Source organism: Oryctolagus cuniculus, chromosome 1 (genome assembly GCF_051225735.1).
Source record: "Oryctolagus cuniculus isolate XC-2025 breed Fujian yellow rabbit chromosome 1, ASM5122573v1, whole genome shotgun sequence".
Lineage (NCBI taxonomy): Eukaryota > Metazoa > Chordata > Mammalia > Lagomorpha > Leporidae > Oryctolagus > Oryctolagus cuniculus.
Window position 1 is genome coordinate 59,444,997 of NC_142867.1, and position 26,059 is coordinate 59,471,055.

The following is a 26,059-nucleotide window of genomic DNA, read 5'->3' on the forward strand; positions in this document are numbered from 1 at the left end:
AAGAAGTTCCTGGCTCCTGGCTTCAGATCAGCTCAACTCTGGCTGTTGCGGCAATTTGGGGAATGAACCAGCAGATGGAAGATCTCTCTCTACCTCTCTAACTTTCAAATTAATGTATCTTTAAAAATATGTTAATGTAAGGCTAAAGTATGGTGGCTAAGACAGAGACCCTTATATTCTAAAAGAGGAAGGCATTTAATCCAAAAGGAGGCACTGGCTATTGTTAGAGTTTGGTTTGGTGACACTAAGTGAATGAACAATGATAGGCAAGATATTTAGGATGAGTATAAACGATTTCCAAGAATATTTTAGTCATGACATATATATACAATTACCTTACTACATCTATCTGCAAGACTGCAGTTACTCTAGTTACTGAACTCGAAAGTCAGCACTCACTAAATTGCTAAGATTTCTTAGGAAATATTTGGAGGAAGCCTGTTCCTCCCAAAAGCCCATCTATTTTCAGTGCCAATGGAAACAAGAATCTATCATTTTTTCAGCACCAAATGGACCTTGGGCACATTGAATAACTCTAAATACAAGGGAAATTAGAATCAATTCCAGCTCTAGGGAGATCCAGTAGACAATAGAAAAAGAGCTATATAAATAATTTTTAAAATGTGAGAGTATCTGGAATCACATTAAGATAAAGACTGACAACAGCAAATGTTGGCAAGGATGAGTAGTTCAAACTTTGACATATGTTACATTGCTGGAGGAACTAGGAAATCAATCACTTTGAAGAACAGTTTGATGACTTCAAGAGTGTAACCAACATCCATGAACCAGCAATTCCATGCCCAAGTATTAGCTCACGAGTTGAAAACATGTCATAAAACAAGAAGACTTCTTATCCATTTATATTCAAAATTAGTATTGATAATTCCCCAGCCAAAATATTTAGATTGGTTGAATGTATAAAAAGCCAAGATCCAAATATATGTTGCCTATAAGAAAGTCACTTTACAAATAAAGATACACATAGGCGCAAAGTAAGGGGCTAGAAAAAGATATAGTAGGCAAATGGAAACCAAGAATGAGCAGGAGTAGCTTATACTAGTATCAGATGAAACAGACTTTAAGTCAAACACTTAAGAGACAAGCACATTATATATTGATGAAAGGATTGACTCAGAAAGGAGATATAACAACCATAAGCATATATGCATACAAAACAAGTCCACCCAGATACACACAGCAAACACTATTAGACCTAAAGGGAGAGATAGGCTCCAATAGAATAGAGGGAGACTTCAACACCCCACTGTCATCCAGACAGAAAAAAAAAAAAAATCAGTGAAGATATCAGACTTGAATCACACTACTGAACAAATAGACCTAACACATTTACAGACAACTTTACAGAACACTTCACCCAACAGTTACAGAATACTACAGATGAAGCAGCACCACAATGAATAGTCTCTAGGATAGGTCATATATCAGGCCACAAATCAAGTCTCAACAACTACAAAAAGACAAACTATACCATGTATATTCTTAGATCATAGTGAAATAAAGCTAGCAATCTTACAAATACATGGAAATTAAACACGTTACTGAAATGACTGATGAGTCATTGAAGAAATTAAAAAGGAAACAATTTTCTTGAAATAAATGAAAATCTACCATATCAAAACCTGTGGGATACAGCAAAAGCAATATTAAGACAAGTATTTACAGCATTAAGTGCTTTTATTTAGAAAGAAAAGTTCAAATGATCTAAGGTTACATCTCGAGGACAGAACAACAAGAAAAAAATTAGAAGGAAGCAAGAATAAAGATCAGCACAGAAATAAACTGAAACTAAAAAAAAATTAGAGATCAAAGTTTTTTTTTTTTTCAAAAAAAACCTAAAGACAAACCTTTAGCCAGTCTGAAAAGCAAAAAGGAAACACTCAAAATTAGAGATAAAGGAGACATTACAACTGACATTACTAAAATAAAAAGGATCATGAGATAGCACTATGAGCAACCATACACTAACAAATTGGAAAACTTCAAAGAAATGGATAAATTCTTGCATTCACAGAATCTACCAAGATCAGAAAAAGAAAAAAAAAGACCCATAACAAAAAGCAATTAAAAATCTTCCATAAGGAGTCGGCCTTGTGGCATAGTGGGTAAAGCTACCACTGATGCCAGCATTCCATATGGGCAGTGGTTCATGTCTCAGCTGCTCTACTTCTGAACCAGCTCCCTGCTAATGGCCCAGGAAAGGCAGCAGCAAATGACCCACCACTTGGGCCCTTGCATCCACGTGGGAGACCCAGATGGAGCTCCTGGTTTGGCTTGACTCAGCCTTGGCCCTTGCGGCCATTTGGGGAGTGAACCAGCAGATGGAAAATTGATTTCTCTCTGTCTACCTCTCTGTCTTTCCCTCTCTCTGTAACAGCTCCTTTAAGGTAAATGAACCCTTAAAAAAAAAAAATCACCCATCAAGGAAAAAAGTCCAGGATCTGATGGCTTTATCACTGAATTGTAGAAAGTATTTAAAGAGGAACTAGGTCCAGTAATTTTCCAACTATTCCAAAATACTGAGCAAGGTGGAACTCTGCAAAAATTTTTGTGAGTCAGTATCACTGATAACCAAAATGGAACAAAGACAACACACACAAAAAAATTAGAGCCCTATATCTTGATGAACATAAATGCACACATTCTACTAGCAGACAAATCCAACACCGCATTACAAAGATCATATATCTTTGTAATGTGGGACTTATCTTGTAAAGTGGGACTTATCCCTTGCAGAGATGGAAGGGTGGTTTAACATTTGCAAATCAATAAATGTCATCACATCAACATAACATTATCACATCAACATAATGAAGAACAAAAACCATAGTCATCAACAGATGTGAAGAAAGCATTTGGTAAGATTCAACATCTCTTTGTGATAAAAACCTTCACAAGTTAGGCGTAGAAGGAACATACCTCAAAATTAAACAGGTTATATTTGTCAACCAACAGCCATTATCATATCAATGTGGAAAAGCTAAAGCACTTCTTAGATCGGGAGCAAGACAAGGACATCCACTTTCACAACTTTTATTCAATATGGTATTGCAAATATTAGCAAGAATAGTTAAGGAGGAAAAAGATAAAGGGCATCAAAATTAGTAAGGAGGTAGTCAAAATATCCATGTTTTCAGGTGACATGATGTTAAGCGTGGAAAATCCTAAGCACTCCATCAAAAAGCTGTTAGAATGATAAACCAATTCAGTGAAGTTGCAAAATAAGCATATAACTCTGGCCTTAGAATCAACCCTTAACGCATTTGGATCTGGCTAAAAAGCCCATGAGAAAATTTCAGGCATGGAAAGCCAAGACACTGTGGCAAAAAATGACCTACATGAAAGATCTGAGTGAGAGCCCAGTGATAAGAAGGGGCCAAAGAAGGAGGTACCTTTCTCTGAAGGGAGGAGAGAACCTCCACTTTGACTATGACCTTGTCTAAATAAGATTGGAGTTGGTGAACTCGAGAGGCTTCCATAGCCTTGGCAGCTCATGACAAGAGCCTCAGGTGATTACTGATGTCATAAATGAGAGTGTCAATTGTTAAATCAACAACAGGAATCACTGTGCACTTGCTCCCCATGTAGGACCTCTGTCCTTAATGCGTTGTACTATGAGAATTAACAGTAAAACTAGTCTTCAAACAGTACTTTATACTTTGTGTGTCTGTGTGGATGCAAACTGTTGAAATCTTTACTTAGTATAGAGTTGATCCTCTGTATATAAAGATAATTAAAAATGAATCTTAATGAAGAATGGGATGGGAGAAGGAGTAGGAGGTGGGATGGTCTGGGGGTGGGAGGGTGGGTACGGGGGGGGGGGGGAAGAACCACTGTAATCCAAATATTGTACTTAGGAAACTTAAATAAAAGCTTTCTATGAAAACATAAATAAAAGCTTTTTTATACACTAATGATGAAATCAACAAAAGGCAAATTTAAAAAATCCACTCACAATAGCCACCAAAAAAAATATTTACAAATAAATTTAACCAAAGTGAAAGAGCTCTACACTGAAAATTATAAAACACTGATGAAAGAAATCAAGGACAAAAAATAAATGAAATAAATGTTATTGCTCATGGATTGGAAAAAATGTCTGTACTACCTCAAGCAATCCTCATATGGATTCAGTATAACAATCAAAATGCCAATCACATTAAGAAATTAGAAAAAAAACATTCCTAGATTTCATATGGAATTACAAAAGACCCAGAATACCCAAAGTTATCCTGAGCAAAAATAATCAAGGTAGAGGCATCACAATCGCTGACTTTAAAGCATACTACAAAGCTATAGTAATTAAAACAGCATGGTACTGCCATAAAAAACACAGATCAATGGAACATAAGAGATATTCCTGAAATTAATCCATGTATATACAGCCAATTGGTGTTTGATAGCAGTGCCCAAACTAGAGAAAGGATAATCTCTTTGATAAATGATGCTGGCAAAATTGGATGTGTGTCAAAGAATGGAATTAGATCCCTACCTTTTAACACTTACAAAAAAAAAAAAAAAGATCAACTCAAGGTAGATCTAAGACCTAAATTTAAGATCTGAGGCTATAAAATCTGGGGTTGAGAATGTACGAAAGTATTTCAAGACATCAGTGTAAGTGATGACTTCTTAGATGAGACCCCCCAAGGTACAGGTAATGAAAAAAAACTAGACAAATGGGATTTTATCAAACAGAGAAGCTTCTGCATGGGAAAGGAAACAAAAGTGAAGAAACAGCTGACTGAATGGGAAAAAAAATCTGCAAACTATCTGACATAGGGTTAATATCCAGACTATAACAGCAATTCAAGAAACTCAGCAATAAAAAACCAATCCATTTAAAAATGGGCAAATGACTTAAATACAGTTCTCAAAAGAAATTTAAATAGTCAGGAAATATCTGGAAAAAAATGCATAACATCACTAGCCATCAAGAAAATGAAACTCAAAACCACAATGAGGTATCACTTCACCCCTGTAAAAGAATTGTTATATCCCAAAGACTAACAAATGTTACTGAGGATGTGCAGAAGGGAAACTTTAAAAAATAGTTTTATTTGAAAGTCAGAGAGAGTCAGAGGAGTTAGAGAGAAAGAGAGATTGACCGATTTTCCACCCACTGGTTCACTACCCAAATGGCTGCTAAGGCCAGGGCCGATCCAGGATGACATGAGGAGCCTGGAATTCCTTCTAGGTTTTCCACATGGATGTAGGGGCCTAGCACTTGGGCAATCCAGTGCTTTCTCAGGCTTATTAGCAGGGAGCTAGATTGTGACTGGAGCATCTAGGAATTGAATCCGCATCCACACAGGTTGCTGGCATAGCAGAAGTTAGCTTAACAAGCTAAGCCCCAACACCGGCCCCAAAAGGGGAACTCTTGTTGATCATGTAAATTAGAGCAGCCACTGTGGAAAACACAGTATAGAGATTTCTTAGAATATTAGAAATATGCTTGTCATATGATCCAGCAACCCCATTAGCTGGGTTTATGACCAAAAATCATGAATGAATTGTATCAAAGAGATACTTGCACCAACATGGTTTATAGCAGCACTATTCACACTAGACAAAATATGGAATCAACCAAGGTGGCCATCAGATGAATGAAGAAAAATGTTATACACACACACACTTTCTTGTGCACACAATGGACTAATATTCAGCCATAAGAGAATAAAATATTAACATTTACATCCAAATAGATGCAACCGGAGAACATCATGTTAAATGAAATAAACCAGACACAGGACAAATGCTGTATGTTTTCCCTGATATAGCAGTTAAAATTTAAAAAGGAAAAAAATTCCTGCATGTGTCAACATTGCTGCAAATAGTTTCAAACTTTGTTTTATATTTCTGAGAAACTAATAGTTAAAAATGTTATACTACTATAGTTTTAATTACCTGTGATTATTTTAAAACTCACTGTATATGAATCAAAAAGCAATCTATCTAAATGATTCTGAGAAATAAAGCTAATCTGTGGTGACAGAAATTAGAGAATGATTGCACTGGGGCTGGCACTGTAGCACAGTGAGTTAAGCTGCTGCCTGTGATGCCAGCATCCCACATGAGCGCTAGTACCAGTCCTGGCTGCTCCATTTCCAATCAGGCTCCTTGCTATTGTGCCTGGGAAAGCAGTGGAGAAAGGCCCAAATGGTTGAGTGCCTGCACCCACATGGAGTCCTGAAAGAAGCTCCTGGCTTTGGCCTGTCTCAGCCCTGGCCATTCTGGCATTTGCACAGTGAGTCAGCAGATGGAAGAGCTCCCTCTGTCTCTCATTCTGACTTTCAAATAAATAAGTATATCTTCTTTAAAGAAAGTAAAATGATTGCACTACACTGGATGGGTTGAGAGGATTTCACAGAAAGGAGTACAGGAATTTTTGAGGGAATGGAAACATCATTTTGGTTGTTGACAAGAAAGTGTGAGAAAGTGAACATTTAATATCTGTATGATATTGAATGTAAACTCCTCCTCAACAGAAAAATTGTTTAGACTGTAAGTTCCAGAATATGTCACTGGAAGTGCTTTGTTGACCTGCCTGCAATGTCTCAGCTCTGCATTCCTTCTTCATCTCGAAAATTCTTTAAGTATGAAAACCAATGGGAACAGCTACATTGGAATCTGTGGAATCTTTCCCAAAACAAGTTATGCTACCATGTTTTTAGAATTTTCCATTACTCATTTTACACAACTGATGCTAAATACAGTCATATGTTGCCCGAGGATGAAATACACTGTGAGAGCTGTATTGTTGGGCTATTTCATCATTGTGCAGACATCAAAGAATGTACTTAAACAAACTAAAGAAGTTGCTAGGTGATGTAATCTTGTGGACCACTATCAGTGTATCTCAGGTCTGTCTGTCAATGATGGAAACATGATGTGGCATGTAACTGTTATTTGTTTACTATCGATTTCCCCTAACAAGTGGAAGGTGACAGAGACAAAGAATTTGCAATAACTTCATTATATTTTCTCATGGCAGACTTACAGTAGCTTTTGCAGTTTACAGTTTGGGTGACTAAGTTCTTGATAAAAAATCCTCATCGCTAGTTCATCAAGGTTGCTATGGCACAGGTTCAGTTCTTTCAAGTGTTCATTTGTGTGAATCACAGAACAGAGATCTTTCCAGCAACGAATAATGAGATCTTCATCGTTTTGCCTAAATAATTAGAAGATGAAAAGACCAATTAATCTATTTCAGCCCAGGCAACTCTCAGAAGAGGGAATGGGATAAAATTAAGTGTACTTCTGAAATGACAAAAGCATCCAGTGCAGCTTTGTCACAGGCACAGTCCACCAGGAAGTCTATCAGTGGGCACACCCGAAGTCTTTTCTGCCCACCAGCTTCCCTCCCTTCATTTCCTTACCACACAAAATAAGAGGGACTTTACTTTGGTGGGAGAGACTTATGAAGGACAAGACAGAAGTATTTAAATACCCAAAGAGCTAATTTCAAGAGAAAAAAAATAAGGCATGAGCACAAAGAGTAGGATGAAGACTAGTGGGTAGACATAAGCTATAATATGGTCTAGATTAACAACCGCGGGCTTTGAACACCAGGCCTACCAATTAATAGCTCTGTATTTTAAGGAAGTCACATCAGTTCTTTGAGTTTCAAGTTTTATTCATCTATAAAATTATAAAACGGAAATGCCATCTCCCTTCACAGTGTTGTGAGGGTTTAATTATTAATTTCAGTGGGAACACAAAAGCATGTTGTATACTTTAAAAGTTTTTTATGATTTAATTATTTGGATATCAACAGAAACGGAGAACTGTATTGTTGGCGATTTCATCATTGTGCAAATATCAAAGAATGTACTCATACAAACTAAAGCAGCTGCAAGGTGATGTAATCTTGTGGACCAGATTCACCATAAGTCAAATTCTTAGGGCTAATGTGAATATTTAGTAAGGCAATCTAAAGAAAATGCCAATGTCTCACATTGCAAGTGCTGCTAACAATTGGTAGCTTGTTTGCATTGAAATATATAAAAGGCTAGTGGATTGCCTTGTACCTCATATCCATTTCCATAGCTTACTTAAATGGAAATGACACTGCAGACTATCATGAGGCCTTAAATTTGTGAAAACAAATAAATCACATTCAAATATGCAAGTGCTTCTTATATATAAATACTATAGACATAGTGAATAAGAGATCCTGCCCTCATGAAGTTTACAATGGTGTTATGTTTTAGAAGAGACTGAAGTCACTTACTTTAGAATAGTAGGTTCTCAGATCCTTTTTAATTTCAGTAATAATTCCAACTCCTGTAGTAGTAATGCTATAACATAGGTGAGGGAAGCTAGCATGAAGACGGTCATTTAGTGGTAAGAATACCTTACCATCATTTATTATTAGGCATGCTCTACATTCTCACATTTTCTTTAGATGGAACTAGGGAACTGACTGAAAGACTTATCAAAATTCCTCCAAAAGGTTTAAGGTTATAGCATCCAAGCCCACAATTTTCACTGTCTCAGATCATAGAAAAATTAAATTTATAAGATAAGATTGCTTCTGAAATTTAATGGCTATCAGATAGCTCAAGTAAAGTTGGAAAAACAAGAATTTGCAATCAGATGAGTGACCTCTGTTAAGTTATAAGCCTTCTTGGTACCTGTTTTTTCTTTTTTTCTTTTTTTTTTTCTTTTTTTTTTTTTTTTGACAGGCAGAGTTAGACAGTGAGAGAGACAGAGAAAGGTCTTTTTCCAATGGTTCACCCGCTAAGTGCCTGCTACGGCTGGCGCGTTGTGGCTGGCGCCAACCCAAAGCCAGGAGCCAGGTGCTTCCTCCAGGTCTCCAATGCAGGTGCAGGGCCCAAGCACTTGGGCCATCCTCCACTGCTTTCCTGGGCCACAGCAGAGAGCTGGACTGGAAGAGGAGCAACCAGGACAGAATCCGGCGCCCCGACTGGGACTAGAACCCTGGGTGCCAGCACCACAGGTGGAGAATTAACCTAGTGGCCCACCTCACTGGTTTTTCTAAGGATAGAAATAACAGTATCTACTTCATTGGGCTGTTGGAAAACAAAATGAGTTAAAGGACTTAGATTGTCAGGTATGTTGTAAGCACTCAGCAGATGTTAGCTATTATTTTATGTGGGCTTGAATCAAGAATTATCAACTTTCTAGGTAAACCTCTCTGAATCTGGTTTGTAATCTTAATAAACTGAGGGTGTCAGCTCTGTGGCACAGCAGTTTAATCCTCTGCCTGCAGTGCTGGCATCCCATATGGGCACTGGTTCTAGTTCTGGCTGCTTCTCTTCCGATCCAACTCTCTGCTATGGCCTCAGAAAGCAGTGGAAGATGCACCCACATGGGAGACTTGGAAGAAGCTCCTGGCTCCTGGCTTCAGATCAGTGCAGCTCTGGCCATTGCAGCCATTTGGGGAGTGAACCAGCAGATGAAGACCTTTCTCTGTCTCTCCCTCTCACTGTCTATATCTCTACCTCTCAAAATCTTTAAAAATATATATATAAACTGAGATGTTTGCAATTAGCATTAAATTGCATGATATATTAAATATCCAACCCACTAAACTAAGATCTCAAGCTTAGTTAAACCTAATTCACTAAACTGAGTTCCACAGTCCAATCCTCCTAGATTTAGATGGGCAGTCAGAAAAGGCTACTTGAAATGGACAGGGTAAAACAGCACACTTAATAAAATGAAGTTCACTTTTTAAAAAAAAAAATCATTTAGCAACTACTATATTTTTACCTTTGACTCTCAGACTTAAAAGGGCAGAACACTTCAGAAACTGCAAAACAAAGACCAGCCTCTCTCTAGGTAACACAGATGTTGAGCAAGGTCAGTAGTGCACAGAGAACATAGTACACAGAAATGATCAGTGTACACTAGGTTTACCAAGAAATTTATGGGCCTTTATTCTTCTGGAGGAAAATATTTTTAAAAATTAAATATACCAACTGTAATGAATTAAAATTTGCATTATGCCACATTCCTCCTTGAGGACTGAGGCAGTCATTCCCTCGCGTTGCTGGGAGTACTGGCAGCTTAGAACTCAGTCCACACCCCAGCCTGGTGTTGCTCTCAGGCCAAGCCATATTAGGCCAGTTTTTGCCCATTCATTAAGGGGTTTAAATGCCTAATCTCTTTGCTTCCAAGTGGAGCAACTCTGAAGTTTTACTCCAGCTCTGGAACCTCAGCTCAACAGTTCTTCCCTCTGATCAAATCTAGGTCATTTCTGGGGAACTGACAAAACACACTTACCAAGTTTTGGCTGGGCAACTTGAGTTTACTATCTTCTTCTCAAATATCACTGATACCGACAGTTTAATGGTCTGCAAGCATCGGCAGTGCTTAAGGCAAAATGAAGTCACAAGCAAATGGTTTTTTTCACACATTTTAATGTCAATCTTTGGGAAGTAGCTCATTGCCTGACTTATAAATGCTTCATCTTGAGTCTCATACAGGTGGTGAAACAACTCCAGAAATCCCAGCTCGGATGGAGAGTAGTCACTGTTTCCTAATTCTTCCATCCACTGAAGCGACTCTTGTTTTATGTCCAATGATGTTTTACAATTTAAAGCTTCCTCCAGTTGTTTTATTTTCTTTTCATTCAACAGTCCAAACAAAAAGCATCTCATCTGCATCAAATTAGAGTCTTTATCATTTTTGCTTTCAAGTAACAACTTCAAATCTTCAAAAGACTCAACAGGATAATCCCTAGCTTCCCAGTTGTCCTTCAACATATAAAACATAGCTGCAAAAAATTCCTGAACATGTAGATGGGTGAACACATAGCAATTTTCATACTCTCTGTCCCTTTGAAGAATATTCATGTCCAGAAAAATTGCAACATCATCTTTGGTCAACCCGTGCTTTCTGAGATTGTCCCTGTAAAACACATGTGTCATAGTCCATATTCCTTTTGCAGCCAAGTGGCACAGCCTCCCCAGTTGATCCTGGTTGGGCAGACTAAGACAGCATTCATCTACTGATGTGAACAAGCTGGAAATGTAGCTGGTAAAAAGAGCTGTGGTTGTCTGGCAGGTGACTGTGACATCACCACCCTTCTCCATTTCCCGCTTCAGACAAGTACAAGCAATCCAGCACACCTGGGGGACCCGGCACATGCTAAAAAGCATCTCATTGCTTCTTAGCAAACTGAATGCTTTCTTGCCCCACTCCTCATCTTCAAAAAACTGGTAAATATACTCCTTTCTTATCTGCTCAGGCATTCCGGGTATTTCTACATAACGTTGACTCTTCAATACATTCTTCAGTCTCTTGGAAGATGTGAGTCTCATTGTCAACAATAAAGATGACTCAGGAAGCATCACTTTCCTCAGCAAACTACTCAGGAGGAAGGACACTGGGTGCACCTGGGTCCAGTCTTCACACAGTGCAAACTCAGGCTCCTCAAAGGCAAAGTTCAGTTCATCAAAACTATCAATAATAAAAAGGAGACCACTTGGCTGTGACAGAATCTTTTCAATGGGACTTTCTGCGCTGGGCCAGTCCTTCGATATCAGTTGAGCAAAGCTTGTCTCTTTCAACTGGTTCATCTCTCTCCCATTGAGGTAAAACACATAGGAAAACTTCTGATAGAAATTGCCCTTTGCCCAATCTAACATTGCCTTCCTTGCCAACTTTGTTTTCCCAACCCCAGCGGCTCCCTGAAGCACCACTATCTGTGGCTGCTCACCAGTTTTGACATCCATATCAAACAAATGCTCCACCAAATCTTCATCTTCCTGAGAAATTGCACGATGGAAAGTTTCAAGTTCTCCAAGCCAAGAGCTCTCATCCCAAATGATGCAAAATTTTTCCTTAATTTGAATTCTGTATTCTGTTCCACTATCTAGATTAGAATAGCACAGGGGAAAAAAAGCAATAAACACACAATCAAAACAAATTCTGAGTTGTAATGTTAAGAATATTGGACTTGGGGTTAGAACCAAATAATAATACAGGCCAAATTCAAAGCTGGTATAAATAAAAAAAAGTAACTCACATACAAATATTCTTACGGATTTAAAATTTGCATTAGCAAATTTGCATTTACCTTCTGGTAAATGTTTTCCCAAGTTATTATCTAATGATTGAAACTGCTTTCTAAGTTTTCATTTGATATTGCTATTGTAGGTAAGTGATCTGGGACTGGCACCCCCATTTCTCTATTGGTAAGTCCAACTTGTTCTTATTTCTCTATTCTCTTTGAGGTAGGAAAGTAATTCTATTCTGAAGGACTCTCCAAGATGTAAAATTTGATCTTGATATCTTATAAAAGGAATGGTTAACATTTTCTGTAACAGCATAGCCAAAATGAGAGCTTAAATTATAATTTCACAACTAGGTTTACTTCGCCATGGGCACAGTAAACAGGCAACACCTCCCTTTCAGACCAAACAAGGGAAAGAAAGTTTTAAAGCGAGGACATAGCTTTCCTCATGGGCATTATCTACCTCAGAAAAACTACTACAGAACATGCCTATGACTACAGATTTCTAGTTTAGGCCACTAAAGATTAGAGATGGGACTTGAGCACCCCCTTGACTTGCATCCTCTGGTCTGCTTTAACAAAAACCAGGAGGAAAAGAAAGCTAGGCATCAGAAATGTAAAGATAGGTGGCAGGATGGCTGTTCTGTACAGTGATCTGCCCTCAAGGAGGCCCAACAGGCCAGTCCACTGCAGTGGCTTGCAATGTGGTAAGCCTGGGCTTCAGCAGAAATCAGCTTGTGAAGAGCCCTGGCAGCTTTGCCAGCCAAGAGTTGGATCACTGGAAATGGAACTGCCCTGGAGTTGAAGGACTGCAGGTCAGAGCCACGGATCTTATTGGTTCTAAGCTGAAAAGCCCTTCACTCAGCCCAGCTTCCAAAGTGACCACCACAGCTGAGGGGATGGCCAAGTAGGGTCAGCAGCATTACAGGCAGAACTGTAAATTTCCTGTTACAGTTGTCACCTGCCTTTACCTGGCCAGCTCTCCTCCCAGGCCAGATAGGTAATGGACATCAACAGGGTGCCTTCCCCAAGGAGGTTCACACCTCCCTTAGGATGTACCCTATGAAGAGATAGACAGGTCTGGGCCTCTTAACTTACAAGGCCTAAAGCCCACCAGATTATTTTCAAGCCCCTTCTGTCAGTTTCTATTTATCTCAATTGGAGAACTTATTAGTGGCTTAGACAGCACGTTTCTTGAGTCCTCTAATAATGACTCTGTCCTTTGTTCTATACCCTGTCTAGCCTACGTGGGCCTCATTCCTTTGTAATCATAGCCTCTAACTTAATGGCTCTACTCCCAACCTGTGTACTGATGGTCCTCTCCCCTACTTAATCTTGTATGATTATTCAGAATTTCTCTACAGACAAACCCCTCTACCTGCAAAAGTTGAGTGGCTGTTCTCCCGGTCTTGGCTGGGATCAGATTTAAGCCACATCCAAACTGTCCCCACAAGGGTCCAGAGACCCCCCATTTCCTCTCCTCTATGAAATCCTTTCATTACCTGGTTAATGCCACTCTTAGGATCATTGGTTGCTATTCTCACCCTGACTTGTATACTACCGTGTCTGTTTAAGTGTTTACAGCAGGTGATAATGGAATGAACTGAGGCCTTCAGCAACCAAGCTGTCAACCAGATGCTTCTCCATCTATACATGCCTGTCCCTGCAGAGCCCCAAAATACCCCAGCGGGCCCCTGTAGACCACGTCCCCAGTCAGCAGGAAGTAGCCAGAGAGACTCATCGCCACCCCCTTTCCTATCATCAAAAGTTTGGGATGGTAGCTTTGGGATCCGCAAGGAGGGAAGGCCTGTACTTCCGGGAATGGAGAGTCCCTACCCGCACTTCCGGAGAAAAGTCCTTGTCAAGGTCTCCACGGGTGCCTAAAGGTCAACCAATGAGGATCAGACCTGCCTCAACCTTTAACCCCCACACCCTGTATCTATAAAAGGAGCCCTCCCAATCTCTGATGCTTGACTTCCCTGGCCCCCGCTCTGTTGGGACCAGGGAACCTCGCCCAGGAGTGGGATCTCAATAAAAGCTTGTGAATTAAAAAAATTTAAAAAATAAAATTTGCATTAGAAGGTGGCAAAAACCCCAGAATTGACAATGCATAAAAATGAATCTTTGATGGAAAATATGTTTTATTGTCTAGAAATATTCTTTCCTTGTACTTTTCCTCTAAAACAAAATAAAATGACATATATGGAGAACAGTCATCACTCAAATAAAAAAGAGGCAAGAATTAATGATAGTAGCCAGGGAGGACCCTAAGACAGACCTGAACCTACAGATCAAAAGTATCTTTATTTCTTAAAAAAACAGGGGCCGGCACTGTGGTGCACTAGGTTAATCCTCCACCTGCAGCTCGCCATTCCATATGGGTGCTGGTTTCTAGTCCCTGTTGCTCCTCTTCCACTGCAGCTCTCTGCTGTGGCCTGGGAAGGCAGTGGAGGATGGCCCAAGTGCTTGGGCCCCTGCACCCGCATGGGAGACCAGGAGGAGGCACCTGGCTCCTGGCTTCGGATCAGCATAGCTCCAGCCATTCGGCCATTTGGGGAGTGAACCAATGGAAGGAAGACCTTTCTCTCTGTAACTCCACATCTCAAATAGCTTGAAGAATATACTGAAGGAACAAGATTCCCAATTGCCCAAGTAAAATGAAAATGTGGTTTCATCTCTAGCTCCTCAGTCCGATTCCTCCTTTAGATCCCCATTTAAATGACACTATGGGACTGGCCTTTCACGTAGCTGTTAATCCCATTCCATATCAGAGTCCTGCTGCTCATGTGCAAGAACTGAATACCCAGCTGCTGCCTTTGTCTTGGCTCAGCCCAGGATGTGGTGGACATTTGAGGAGTGAACCAGAAATCTTCCATCTACTCAGTTTCTCTCCCTCTTTGCTTTTCAAATAAATATCTTTTAAAACATTCAAATATGCTAATGACACTATCTAAGGGAAACCTGCTGAACCCCAATGTTAGTTCTCAAATATTCTCAAAACTCAGTATATTTTTCATTTTACAGGATATATCACAACCTATAATTATCTTACATATTTACTTTTGAAAGAAATGTACTTGAGTGGAATACATCAGTAGTTTCTCATTGCTTAGTGTCTAACATTCCTTGCACACAATTGTCAAATATACTTGCTGAATAAAAAACAATTATATAATTCAATACTATGCAACCTTTGAATTAAAATAACATACAACTACATGCAAAACTAAGAACATAAGTCTACAATATAGTTAGAAAAGAAATCCAGCTTCAGGGAAATACGTACACATAATCCTATCTCAGAGAACATGAACTTTATGCATCTGAAAACCTACAGGCTGTGCACTAAAACTTTAATACTGGCTATTTCTAAATACCAAGATAAGGATGTGGAGTGGGAGAATGAGCAAGTCACTTTATGTACTTTTATAATATTTGAAACCTTTAGAAGAACTTGTTTCAGTTATGTGTTGAAAAACAAAAGGTAAACACATGATAGCTGAAAGTTTTAGAAAAACAAAAACAACGATTCGTCAGCAGGGAGGAAGGGAATACTATTTCCTGAAACTAAAGCCTATCTTGAAACAGGATACGAAGATCAAAACACTGTGGTGCTGGTTCACACAGAGAGAGGACAATCAGAAAATAAGTACAGAAGTTATTTCATACTTACAGTATTTTACAAACTTCCTATGATAAGTTACTTTTGTCACAGACTACCAGAGAATGGAGAGTTAATTAGCTATCTGAGTATACATATCTACAAATATGAGGGAAAGAGCTGTCAGATTTGAAAAAAATAAATTGAAAGCCATTAGTTTTTGCTCATCCCAAAGGAATAAACTTCCTTATATTCAATCATAAGGTCATTCAATAAAGTAAGTAACTTTTATTAGTTTGTGCTTGGAATGAAGTAGAGTCTTGGTTATTATTTGAATGAGATCTTGTGAATCATTAGAAAGCAATATAGCTGGGTTAAAAGCAAAGGTTTCTCACCAAGACCAATTTTTTTTCCTACTACACTTGCACATAAACTGGAATTCAACTATGTAGCATTCAAAACAAAGTAGAGAAACTGGGACTGTGTTAAACTAAGATTGAAAAGGCTTTGTTCTAGAAATTGGATTTTGTACAGACTGGCTTGTCCATCTGCTGGAATACGATTATAGGACCATCTCTAAAGGAAGAGAATTGATGAAATAAATCAAATGATCCCTGCCAATGTAGAGTCTTTAGTCCACAAAACACAAATGTAAACATTTTTTTGTTCATCAGAGGATCAGTTTTTGACTAGGCATTTCCACATACTTCTCTCTTGAGGCCCTGGGTTAACAGAGAGGTCCCCAATTTGGACTTTGGCCACAGTCAGTTTTGTTGATTCTTTATTAATGATACTGAAAGAAAAGATGGAATAGTAGAAAAAATGCTTCAAAAGTTCAAACATATCTCAAATCTGAAAAAAAGCCTATGCACTCACCCAGCATGGCTTCCTGGTCACCTTGCATCTCTCTGGGCTCAACATCCTCTTGTTCCATAGCCGTGGCTGTCCCTGCAACAGGAACATGAGATTGACCAAAAACAAAAGAGCCTTGGTGATGGTCCTGACAGGGGCCAGCATTCTCAGGGCTCCAATTCTATAACCACCTGGATTTCAGAAAACTAGAGCAAAAAGAACCTCAGACTCCATCAACTTAGCTTAAGGAGGAAGTGATATGGTACTAGTAATATTTAAATGGGAGATTGCTTATTATGCTCCCTATCCTCTAGGGCAGAGGGTTCAGCACAAGCTGAGGTTCCCTGGTCTACACTGACTTCTCAGTAATATGGTGAGGCTCAAAGGAATCCATAGCTATACTTCATAGCTATAGGGCCTTAGATAGGCATGAGGAATTTTAAATATCTAATATTTCATACCTCAAAATTAAAATATTGGATTGGCCTATGTCCTTTAATAAGTTTTAGCCATTAATATAAAGTAGCTATATACAGAAATGTTTAATATATTAAGATATGTTAAGTCATATTTGTGATTTCTCAAAATTTAGCCTAAGCTTTTTTTAATAGTTTAGGCAATGGTATGCTAGAAGAGAAGTTTTCTATTGCTCAATCTCTTTCATCATTTTGATTAGCACATGATGGATAAATTACCCCCAATTAACGAACCAGGCTAGGTTATAGTACTCAAAACCCCCATCCCTTCAGTGTTCCACAAATGATCCAACAAGCTCTCCACATACAAGATCATGGAGAGTGTGTCCCTCAGAACAGTTTAATCCCTAACTCCATTTTACAGCTTCCTTCCTATAGGCTCCAGGATACACTTCCTTCTCACCATCCCCAGATATGTCCCTGGAATCACTCACGGTTGATCTCTGCTTTTGCTCTCTCACACAAACCCCTCAGGTTCATCTTGCCAAAGATTTTCAGCGTCACACTCCAGGCCTGCTCTCCTGGATAATATCTGTTCATCAGGTTAGCCAGATCCTCACGCTTGGCCTTCTTCACTGCCGTCCAGGGTATCAGGCAAGGCCCCGGTTCCATGGTCTCCCTTAGAAGTAACTTGAATTTATTGAATTCCTCTTTGTTTAGCTCCTCCAAATACAGCAGCAGCCCAAAATCAGAAAAGTAGGAAGATGAAGAAGCTGCCATCTTGTCTATGGATTAATATTCAGGCTCCAGTGGGGAAAAGTAATCAAAATAAGGTGGAATGAATAGGACCTATGGAAAACTAGGAGTAGAAAGTAAAATACCTTTAAAATACAGGTTTATTCAATAAACATTTGTCAAAACCCACTACTTTAGGCTTAGTATTGACCAAGGGTCCTCTATAATACATTTTCTTTTTTTTTATTTTTTAAAGATTTGAAAGAGTTACACAGAGAGAAGAGGTACAAAGAGAGAGAGAGGTCTTCCACCCGGCGGTTCACTCTCCAATTGGCCACAACAGCCTGAGCTGTGCCAATCCAAAGCTAGGAGCCAGGAGCTTCTTCTGGGTCTCCCACGCAGGTGCAGGGGGCCCAAGGACTTAAGCCATCTTCTACTGCTTTCCCAGCCATAGCAGAGAGCTGGGTCAGAAGTGGAGCGGCCAGGATTTGAACCAGTGCCCATATGGGATGCTAGCACTGCAGGCAGTGGCCTTACCCACTATGCCACAGTGCCAGCCCCAATACATTTTCTATGATAAAACATTATTTAACATAGATACTGCACTATTTCTTCCACCTGCTCACGAGGCAGAAGAAATTACCAGCCCCACCACTTGTGAACTTAAAAAAAAATTGATCTCTCCAACCTCAGTTTAGTTTTCTTCTGCAAAGAGGGGATATCATAATCAACCTCAAAAGATCATGTCTCATTTGCTCCATACTACTATCTATGTATAACCTGACACAGTATACACTCTTACTGAGTGGTGGCAATTTTCCTCATCCCTATACTTTCCCTTACCAACATCCAACACCTGTCTAAGCCTATAAACACTATTAGTACATTCCTGCTAACATTATTTTTCATGAAGTACATGCAATTGGAATAAGCTGCCATCTATCTCTTCTTGTCATGCTGTCTCTTGTTATCAATCCATACACAACCACTGAGTCTGTTCCTAGATCACAAAATTCATTTCAGGTCTACCCCTCAATGGATGAATTCAGTGTTAAAGTTCACCCAAAACAGTATTCTCTCAGATCCTTGATATCAACTCCCATGACCTCACTGCACTTCGGCATTTCACTCTGATGCACTCACCCAGGCTTTATCAAAAACTACTCACACTCAGATTTTAAACTCTCACAATCTATTTTCTACTAATATCTCCCAGTTAATTGGGCAATTTCATTCCTCATTTCCACTTTGACACTTCAAACATTAAATCATGATCTTCTGAGACCTATGTTTTTCTCTTAGTCAACCATCTTAAGAACCTTATTCCATTTCTTAATAACAGAAGCACACTTTCCCCGCCACCTTCAAGTTTCTCACTCCTCTGCAGTTATCTGCCTAAAAACAAAGTAAGTGGTACAGTTAGAACCTTAGATCTTTCTCTAACATCCTACCCTTTCCATTCTTTCATAATTCTGCCACCTAATCTTGCTAATGGGATTGGAAAAGACAGATATGTAGGGAAAACTTACATAAGGGAGAGAGTTTATCTATTAAACAGAAGGTGAATTATCTTAAGAATTACATAGTAAATCTGGAATGTCAGGCAACTGGTGAGATACCAGTCATTTTAGAATTGTTTTTAAACTATACTCCAAGAATATTCTAGATTATAGATAAACCTTACAAAAACATGTTCCATGTTTTTCCCCCAAAGGAACCAAAATGGAAACAATTTGAGGAAACTTAAAAGGAACACACTGACATTTTCTCCAGGACATACATGAGAGTAAGAGAAAATGAAGCATGGAACACATTACATTCAACCATCCAGCCTAGAAATGTACAGATATCCCTGCACATGAGCCTTTGTTTTCCTTCTTTTGCTTTCCCCTTTATTATAACAAAGGAAGGGATTCACTTCTTTTTCTACAGCTTGTCCCTTCACCCAAGATTGCAATCTCAGATGTTCCAAAAGTGTGTAATCTATTATTGATCTCTTTTCTGTATTCAACTTTTTCCCTGTCCTCTTAAGTTCTCCCCAGTAGTATTTAAACATGCCCAAATCAAATTTAGTCTTTCTCAAATGTTCTCTTCATATCCCTTTCATCCTCATGGTCAAAATTCTAAATCTTCTTTACTTCATATGTCACCTTTTCAACTCACTGCAGTCTATCTTTTGCTACCCCAATTTCACTGGGGTAACACATATCAATTACCACTCTGCTTCAAAACTCAACACACATTTTAGGATCAATTTCCTACCTGTAGGCAGGAATATGTCTAAGTATTAATAAAGCTAATGCATCACCCAATTTAGTTTCATTTCAACAATGGCTTCCATCTTTATATTATTTCTCCCCTTGGCTCTCATAATTCCACACTTGCTTCATTTTCTTTCTACCTTGCTAGGTGTCCCTTAGAACCAAGACCTATTTGGGTCTGAATTCTATTTGGTTTCTACAACTCTAATAAAGTAAAATGTCCTTTGGCCTCCTTCCTAAAGGTTTTATGCTGTTCTTGAAAGTTTTTTTGGTTTTGTGCTCTTATATTTTTAGAATATAAAGGAATATATACAGGAAAACAAATGTTTGGTGCTGTTTCTGTTACATAAATGCATCAATTCATTCTAAAATTTTCTGATCTAAAATGAGAACCCATAATCTAAGAGGATTTCAATTTACAAATTTCTTTTTATGACTTTATTACCAAAAGGCTATTTGTTCTAAATAATCAGGTAATAACTACATTTGCTGAGGACCAACCATGTATAAGTTCTCTGAAAAACTTCTCCAGTCTTCAAAGCAGTCCTCCAAATTTGGTTTTCTCCACTTTGTAGAGATACAGAAACTTGAAAATTAAGAAACAAGGGGTTGATGCTGTGGTGGAGTGGGTTAAGCTGCAGTCTGCAGCAGTGGTACCCTATATGGGCACCATTTCGAGTCCTGGTTGCTTCCTGCTAATGTGTCTGGGAAAGCAGCAGAAGGCCCCAGTCCTTGAGCCCCTGCACCCACACAAGAGACCCAGATGAAGCTACTGGATTCGGCCTGGTCCAGCCCCGCCATAGCAGCCATTTAGGGAGTGAACCAATGGATGGAAGATCTCCCTCTGCTTCCCCCTCCCTCTCCCTCTCCCCCTCCTCCTTCCCCCCTCTCCCTCTCCCCCCTCCCTCTCCCCTCCTTCCCCCTCCCTCTCCCCCTCCCCCTCCCCCCTCTCCCTCTCCCCCTCCTCCCTCTCCCTCTCCCCCTCCTCCTTCCCCCTCCCTCTTCCTCTCTCCCTCATCCCCTCTCTCCTAGCCTTAGCAAAAAGAAAACGCCACACAAACCCAAACTGAAGGATAAGCTACCAAATACCCGACTAGTATTTCTTAAAACCATCTAGGTCATCAAAAACAAAACTGTCACAGACCTGAGCAGACTAAGGAGACAAAATGACTAGATGTAACATGGCATCTTTGAAAGGGTCGAGGAATAAGAAAAAGAACACTTGGAAAAAATGGGTGAAATCCAAATTAAATGAAACTGAATTATCTTAATCAATTGTCTTAATTGTTAAAAATGCCACAGTAACATGTTAAAAAATAGGGGAAATTACCACATAGCTCTCTGCTAATGGCCTGGGGAAAACAGCAAAGGATGGCCCAAGTGTTTGTGCCCCTGCCACCCACATGCAAGGCCTGTAAGAAGCTCATGGCTTCCAGCTGGCCCAGCCTTGGCTGTTTCAGCCATCTGGGAAGTTAACTAGCAGACAGAAGATCTGTCTCTCCTTATCTCTAACTCTTTCAAGTAATTAAAAAAAAAAAAAACAAACCAAAAAAAAAAAAACACAGAAATAAGGGAGTCCAACGAAAAACAGACAAATGGAACAAGCACGGAAGATAGATTCCCAGTCTTAAATTATTTAAAAAATTTAAAAAATGGGAAAAATCTGTGAGAGGAATTCAAGAACCCTTTCTGTAATTCTAAGGAAGGGAACTATTCAGAAATAAAATATTTTTAAAAACTAGCAATTACAACCCAAACACCAGCAGAAATGTGTAATGCAGCTGCACCAGGAGACATGCAAGCAAAATTAGAACAGCCACTTTTTGTAATTCCTAAGCACCAGACAACATACAAGAGTTCATCAATATATAACGTGGTGGGGTTGGGGGGCTGGTATTGCAGCACAGCAGGTTAACCCGCTTACAATGCCAGCATCCAGTATGAGCACCCATTCAGGTCTCAGCAGCCCCACTTCCCATCCAGCTCCCTGCTGATGTTCCTGTGAAAGCAGTTGAGGATGACCAAAATTCGTGGGCCCCTGCCACCCATGTGGGAGACCTGAATGGAGTTCCAGGCTCCTGGCTTCAGCCTCACCCAGCCCTAGCTATTGTGGCCATTTGGGAGATGAACCAGCAGATGAAAGATCACACTCTGTCTCTCCCTCTAACTCTGCCTTCTAAATAAATATCTTTATATAGAATCGATAAACAAGGTATGATCATTACATGCAATGAAGTCCTATATGTAATGAAAACATATCTGCAGGTACATACCACTAGGATGAATCCTACAAATAATCAGGAAGTCAAAACCAATATAATGCATCGTATAAGTTCATTTTAGAAAGATCAAAACAGAGTAGGCATTTGGCAAAGTGGTTAAGACCCCACGTGGGATGTCTGCATCCTCAATCAGGGGAGTGCCTGGGTTCAAGTCCTGGCTCAGCTCCCAAGTCTAATGTGTACCCTGGGAGGCAGCAGGTGATGGCTCAATTCGTGAGGTTCCTGCCATGCACGTACGAGACCTGGATTGAATTCCTGGATCAGCTCAGATATGGATGTTGTGGACATTCAGGGAGGAAACCAGTGGAGATTTCTGTCAGTTTCCCCGCCCCCCCCACCCCTTTTTTTTGATAGGCAGAGTTAGACAGTGAGAGAGAGAGAGAGAAAGGTCTTTCTTTGCCGTTGGTTCACTCTCCAATGGCCACTGCGGCTGGCGCGCTGCGCTGATCCGAAGGCAGGAGCCAGGTTATTTCTCCTGGTCTCCCATGCGGGTGCAGGGCCCAAGCACTTGGGCCATCCTCCACTGCACTCCCGGGCCACAGCAGAGAGCTGGCCTGGAAGAGGGGCAACCGGAACAGAATCCGGCACCCCGACCAGGACTAGAACCCGGTGTGCAGGCGGCACTAGGCGGAGGATTAGCCTGTTGAACCGCGGCGCCGGCCAGTTCCCCGCCTTTCAAGAAGGTCGAAACAGAAAAAATGAAATTATTTGGTACTTTTATGGATGCATGCATTTTAAAAATGGGCTTCAGGTAAGGAAGTTAATGTTCAGGCCAGTTTAGTGTTAACTTGATGGGAAGTGGGGTTAGGTGAGCAGTTGTCAGAGCAAGTGTTTTCCCCTGCAGTTCTTAGGTGCTGTTAATGTTCTATTCTTCAATCCAGTGATGGTTTACACGAGTGATCTATCCAATAATCATTCACTAAGCTGCACACTTACGATTAAAGCACTCTTCTATAGGAGTTATATTTCACACTCTAATATGGTTTTAAAAAGGTTCATTCACTAGAAAGGCAGGAAATAGAATACTACTAAAGCAAATTTACTTTAAATGTCTTTCAATAGAGAAAAAAAGAAAAAGGCTAACAAGTATCTCAGAAAAGTTTCAAACTTAAGGCCATACCAAACCAGGAAGTATCACTGATCAATGACCGAAATAGCAAAAGTAAGCTTTTAAAAATCAATACCATTTGATAAAAAGAGTGAAGTCTTATTAGTATACAGTTGCTACACATTTTGCAAAGCTGCATGTCCACAAATATCAAGAACTTTAAAACCACACATGACTTTTCAGTCAGTACCTTCATCTTTCAGAAATTATCCAAAGGAGAGAATCCCAAATACATAAAGTTGTGTGCATAAAGGTGTTTACTTCAGATAACAAATTGCCAAATATGTTTAATGAAGTAAATGCATAAAAAATGGCATATACTTGATTTCTCAATCATTAAAATGGCCTAGTCATGCAGCCGACTCCACTTTGTGGAGAACTAAAGGCATGTGACAGAACAGGAGGATTACAACTAAGGAATTAAAATCTCTGCAGAGGAAACAAGAAAATAAAACAATCAGGACAGGTGATTTTTGAGTTTAGGACAATTTGTGACAACTTTCTTTAATGAGAATGGTTTTTTTTTCCCATTTAAGGAACAAGATGTAAAAAGGCAATATCCATCTTCAAGCCCAAGAGATAAATTAACACCTGCCAACTGCTCTTAAATTGGCAGATGAGCCCCCATTAGTAACTGCGCCTTATAGACAGAGCAGTTTTAGGTCACTGCTGGGGGTGGCAATGATAAAGCATTGCTGTTGCCACTATGGGGTTAAAGGGTGACCGACAAAGGGAACAGCATGACCTGTTATTTCTGTAAGTTTGCTAGGAAAAGGAGAACAGCACCTGGGAGCGTGGAGCACAGGGACTGCAACGTTTTAGGCAGCTTCCTTCGTTTTCAGCAGGGAAAGCGGCTCCGCCCAGAGGGAGGAAAACCCGCGGAGTACAGGTGTGGGATTAAAAGAGGAACACCTGCTCCAGAATGGAAGGCGTGGGCCTGAATTCATCAGGGATGATAAAGGTGGGGCGTCTCATACCACTTTAAGATTTATTATTTATTTATTTACTTCAAAGAGTTACACTGAGAGGGAGAGAGAGAGGGATCTTCCACCAGCTGTTTCACTCTCCAGATGGGCGCAATGGTCAGGGCTGAGTCAGACCGAAGCCAGGAGTCTCGTTTGAGGCTCCCATATGGGCACCAGGGCCCAAGCACTCGGACCATGTCCCGCTGCTTTTCCCAGGTCATTAGCAGGGAGCTGGATCGATAGCGGATCAGCTAGGACAGGAGCTGGTGCACATTTGGGTTGGGTCATCTCAGGCTGCCGGCTTTACCCGCTGCTCCACAACACCGGCCCCTCTCACACCACTTTACCTCAGCAAAGTTCAGAAGCAAGCTTTGTACCCCAGCGCTAGGCCATTGAGTTTTTAATGGAAAGTTACTGGCTATCCACGTGTGCACGTGTAGACTACTGTCCACCTCCCCCCCACACACACCGTGACCATGGAAAGTCACTCCCCACACACACCCTGTCACTGCCCGCGCCCACACCCCAAACCCGAAAACCGCCGACATTCTAGACCCCCGGGGTCCGCATCCCCTTCCTGTCCTTCCGCACAGTATGGACTCAACACGGAGCCTTTCTTTTAGAGCAGGCAAAACACACACGCAGAGTAGGGTGACCCCATACCTTGGGTTTCGGTGGGCGTCGGTGACGAAGGTGAAATCCCAGCGCTCAAAATCGGGAAGGGAAGCTTCAACGGGCACTTGCTGCTTGATGAGAGAAGCGCACCTTTGGGCTTATAACCCCTCCCCTCCCTGCAAACCAGAGCCTACAGCTGTGAGGGCCTCCCGGGTGGTTGGCCCCACAGCCCCACTGCGAGTCTCCTTCCCATTGGCTGGCCGGCGCAGGGCGCTGCTCCCACGCCTTTCCCGAGAAGATACATTGTTCAACATGGGATCCTCTGCACTCAGCACACCTGCCAGGCACACAGGCCCCTTCGTTCCTGATGAACAAACAGTCACATGTTTAAAGTCTGGCTGACTCCCAGCAGACAGAATCCCTTTATTCATCCAATCAGTCCAATAATCCATGCCATTATTGTTCACCACCGCCGTGCCTGGCAGGTTTCTGGGCCCCCTCTGGCAGTGAACAAAACATCCAGTCTCCTTCCACCTATGCCTCGCTCTTAGGAAGCTTACCTGCTACCTAAGGCGGGCAGATAATCAGCTGTGGAGTATCAGGTGGTAATCGTTGCTATGATGAAAAATAGGGCCTAGGAACTTAGTGCGGGGGCAGAAGGGTGAGCGATGGGTCCTCTTTCTCTGAGTGGAGAGGGAAGGCACTGCTAAGGTGACATGTGCAGGAAGTGAGGGTGTGAGCCATGTGGGTATCTGGGAGAGAGACTTACTGGAGGAGAAAATAAGGCCTCTAAGTCATTGTTCTAATCTCCATGTTTCTAGGAGCCACTATTCTTCGGTTTTAGGAGAAACCAACAGACAGCTATAGGCAGGGAAGCCAAGAGTTCATTCAGGCGGCCATTTCTTAGACTCATCCCCCCATCCACAATCTTCAACAGAGATTCCTCTTATGACATGAGAAGAGCAGTTCACCTTTTCTTTTAATGTGAAAAAGCCCCGACTATTCCCTGTATTCACCAACCTTGGCACTAAGAAGACATCATCAGTGTGTCTGGGAGCAAAAGGTGGTAAAGATTAGTGTTATTAATTAGCAATCTGTTGTTTGAAACGAAATCCCAGGTTCCATTTCCCTCTCAAAATAAGTTTAAAAATGCACAAAGTGCAGGAGACTGTTACACCTTTCATAACCTCCAATAAAAAATAATTTAGTCTCAATGCCTA

At 40.6% G+C, this 26,059-nt stretch overlaps 1 protein-coding gene across 2 annotated transcripts in view; it reads right to left on the bottom strand.

Moving 5' to 3' along the window:
* NLRP14 (NLR family pyrin domain containing 14) overlaps window positions 1-25,607 on the bottom strand; it is a 40,598-nt gene extending 14,991 nt beyond the window's left edge. The window contains exons 1-6 of one of the 2 annotated variants that reach the window (XM_089311195.1): window positions 25,400-25,607; window positions 24,888-25,203; window positions 17,368-17,732; window positions 16,482-16,553; window positions 10,270-11,863; window positions 7,019-7,189 (exon numbers count right to left, since the gene is read on the bottom strand). In XM_089311195.1, the coding sequence (XP_089167321.1) occupies window positions 7,019-7,189; window positions 10,270-11,863; window positions 16,482-16,553; window positions 17,368-17,653 (2,123 nt within the window). In that variant the 5' untranslated portion in view covers window positions 17,654-17,732; window positions 24,888-25,203; window positions 25,400-25,607. Of the gene's footprint in view, window positions 1-7,018; window positions 7,190-10,269; window positions 11,864-16,481; window positions 16,554-17,367; window positions 17,755-24,887; window positions 25,204-25,399 lie in introns of those variants that run through there. The other variant, XM_089311196.1, reaches the window with a different exon arrangement.
* Between the last annotated feature and the right edge of the window lie 452 nt (window positions 25,608-26,059).